The sequence below is a fragment of the Pygoscelis adeliae genome, unplaced genomic scaffold, assembly GCF_000699105.1.
Source record: "Pygoscelis adeliae isolate BGI_AS28 unplaced genomic scaffold, ASM69910v1 Scaffold815, whole genome shotgun sequence".
Taxonomy (NCBI): domain Eukaryota; kingdom Metazoa; phylum Chordata; class Aves; order Sphenisciformes; family Spheniscidae; genus Pygoscelis; species Pygoscelis adeliae.
In genome coordinates, this window is record NW_008824802.1 from 27,033 (window position 1) to 29,836 (window position 2,804).

Genomic DNA, 2,804 nt, shown 5'->3' on the forward strand with positions numbered 1-2,804 from the left:
GCCCAAGTTAATTATTGGAGTGGAAGACAGCTTTTGGAGACTACAGCTGCTGTCAGAAAGCCGGTGCCTGTGAGGTCTCCTTCACAATGCGCATTCTTCAGCGCTGTAAGCCTGTCTGAAGGTCGGAATATCTGTGTGTGGCGTGCCGAGGGCTGGATGTGCTTCCCGCTCCTCGTGAGCTGGGAGGCACTGGTGGTTTGTATTTGAGGGACTGATGACAGCCAGAGCCTTCGGTCTCTGTACTGCTTTATTGATCCTGCACTGCCTGTGTCAGCCCAGAGCTGCTTCTACCTCATAGCTTTGGGAGGCCTGCAAAGAATGAGTTGGTGTTTACTCCGGTTCTGAATAGACAATTTTCCATTAGCGCAAACCACCGCTTTTCGGTTGCCTTGACAGCCCTGGCTGTGAGGTCAAGGGCTAACTGGGAGATGACCCCCCCTCCTTGCAGTGGTTTCCCAAGGCAGGGCACGCTGGTTGCTCGGCGTGCGTGGGAACAGCATACCCTGCTGCTGCCTTTGCTGTAGCTCAAAGAGGACGTCTGCCTTGAAAGCTGTCGGACGCCTTCCAACAGCCTTAAACTTGCTCAATTCTGAAAGGAAAGAGGAAGCATCAGATCCACGAGCAGGTTTGCCAGCAGCCACCTGCCTCTCCTGGGTGGAGAGGGGTTTGCGTGTCTGTCGCCCGCTGTGCTGTCCTGTACTTAGCTCGGACTGGGACTGCCCTGAACTCGTTCTCTCTGGTGTCCGAATGTTTTACTTCAGCTGGTATTGACTGAGGCTCTGGAAACTTTCTTCACTGATTCCAAAATAAAAGTTCAAATCCTCTCGGTGTATTGTAGGTGCCTTGAAGTGTTCATATGATTTGCTTTTGGAACGTGCTCTTGGTTTTTATTATTTTGTCTTGTCTTTTCGTGGGGGGAGGCAGGGGTGCCTGTATTCTTCCAGTCTGCAGGAGGTAAAAAAAGCTGCTTTACCACACGCAGCGCTGGAGCAGAGGGTTTAATTCCTCTAGTAACCCTTTGCATATTCATTCATTCACGGGAAATCAATCCAGAAGACCTGTATCTGGCTTCACACGGGTTCTACCCCTTATTCTACTGCCATAGCATAATTTACTACGTGGGCTAGAGGAGAGCGAGCTCAGAAGTTTGGTAAAAGGGGCTAGAGAGCCTTGTTTGTAAGTTAATTCAGTGTAAACCAGAGAGACTGTAGGTTGTTACATGTCGGTGCACTGATGGCTTCAGAAGGCGTCCGGGTAGGGGCGCAGGATGAGTACAGCGCTGAATCCGGGTAAAACGTTGGCAGCGCCTGAAGAAACCAGGGGTGCAGCACAGCTGGAGAGCAGCGAGCCGCTTCACCCTGCCGTCTTTGAAAGGAGTGAGAGTGTGGGGTAGGGGAAGCTGGCCTTCGGCTCGCTAAAACAGGAGTCAGGGTGGGGGGCTTGAGTCACCAGAGTTTTCCTCCACCGCTTCTCACGCTGTCAAAGCACGGTGGCTGGTGGAAGGGGAAGGGAGGAAAGCCAGTCCCGCTGACCTTGGTGAGCGTCCTTGGCTGGTTTAGCGCGAGTTGCGCGTTTTGTCGCCTTTCACTGTGGAAGCTGTGAACTCTCAGCCCGCTTCTCGGTTACAGCGGGGGGGAAGGGATGGGAAGAGCTCTTTCTAGGTGGTTAGAGATGAGGTGCCGGACTTGAGCCCGTGCTGTGATGGCGCGCAGCAACATCCACCTCCTGTTTCATCCGCGCGCAGGATGCCAGCAGCTTCTGTCCAGGCAATTCTAGGATCCCGAGAACTAATGATGATCCGTGCCATTAAATACGCATTTTCACTGTGTTTCCAGGCCAAGAACAGAGAACTCCTGAAGCAAGCAGCTGCCCTATCGAAGGGCAAAAAGCCTGAGAAGTCGGGAGCAATAACCTCCCCTTAAAACCAAACCCCCAATCTGGGAGCTTTCCCCAGCATTAGCCAAGGAGTCTAGGAGGCCTGCCTGATCGCTGGAAGCCAAAACCTCAGTGTTGTCACTATCCCACTGCCGTGGACTCGATGGAAACGCCTGGTGGGTGTTGCCTTTCGACGGCATGCTTGAGCGTGTCTGGTTTCCACCTCCGTTGAACACCGGCCTGTATCGTGGTGATCCACGGGGAGAGGTCCCAGCCATCCTAAATCCCCACCCCCCCGCCCCCGAAGTACTGCTTTCTGGAAGAAGTTTTTGCCTAACCAGTTGCTACCACTGCCGACCCTTTCTGTTAGCAAACGGGAACCTCCTAAATCCCCCCCCCCCCGCCCCCGAAGTACTGCTTTCTGGAAGAAGTTTTTGCCTAACCAGTTGCTACCACTGCCGACCCTTTCTGTTAGCAAACGGGAACCTGCTGCGTTAGAGACTTCTTGCTGGTTCCCAACGTGCTGCTGTGAGGCAATGGCCGCGGCCGGTTGTTACACAGATAAGGCGGGAGCCGCGTGTGGCAGGAGCTTGGGGTTTGTTTTTTGTTTTTTTTTTTTTTTTAATTCAGATCCATTATTAGAATAAAGAAATATACAATGGATATGATGCATGCAGGCCAAGCAGTAATGCAGTAAATAATATATAATTCTGGTCTATACTGTGTTTTTGTGATTTCACTTATATTTTAAGTCCAGGATGTTCAATGATGAGTACTGTTTTTGGATGTACAAGATGAAATGCTGTAAATATTCAGTGTTCAGAAATGCTGAGTCGATACCCTTCCCCCCACGCTCAATGCTCCAGCCACTTTTCAGATTTCTTTTTTAAACTAGTCAATAGTTTCTTCTCACACGTCTCTCACTGGCT

At 51.4% G+C, this 2,804-nt stretch overlaps 2 protein-coding genes across 2 annotated transcripts in view; both read left to right on the forward strand.

Annotated features, from left to right (window-relative positions):
* The window catches only part of LOC103916910 (protein FAM76A-like), an 11,510-nt gene extending 10,675 nt beyond the window's left edge, over nucleotides 1–835 (forward strand). Inside the window, exon 10 of the mRNA XM_009323977.1 lies at nucleotides 449–835. Coding sequence (XP_009322252.1) covers nucleotides 449–547 — 99 coding nt within the window. The 3' untranslated portion in view covers nucleotides 548–835. The remainder of the gene's footprint in view (nucleotides 1–448) is intronic.
* Nucleotides 836–2,073: 1,238 nt separating this feature from the next.
* SESN2 (sestrin 2) overlaps nucleotides 2,074–2,804 on the forward strand; it is a 19,453-nt gene continuing 18,722 nt past the window's right edge. The window contains exon 1 of the mRNA XM_009323978.1: nucleotides 2,074–2,181. Coding sequence (XP_009322253.1) covers nucleotides 2,074–2,181 — 108 coding nt within the window. The remainder of the gene's footprint in view (nucleotides 2,182–2,804) is intronic.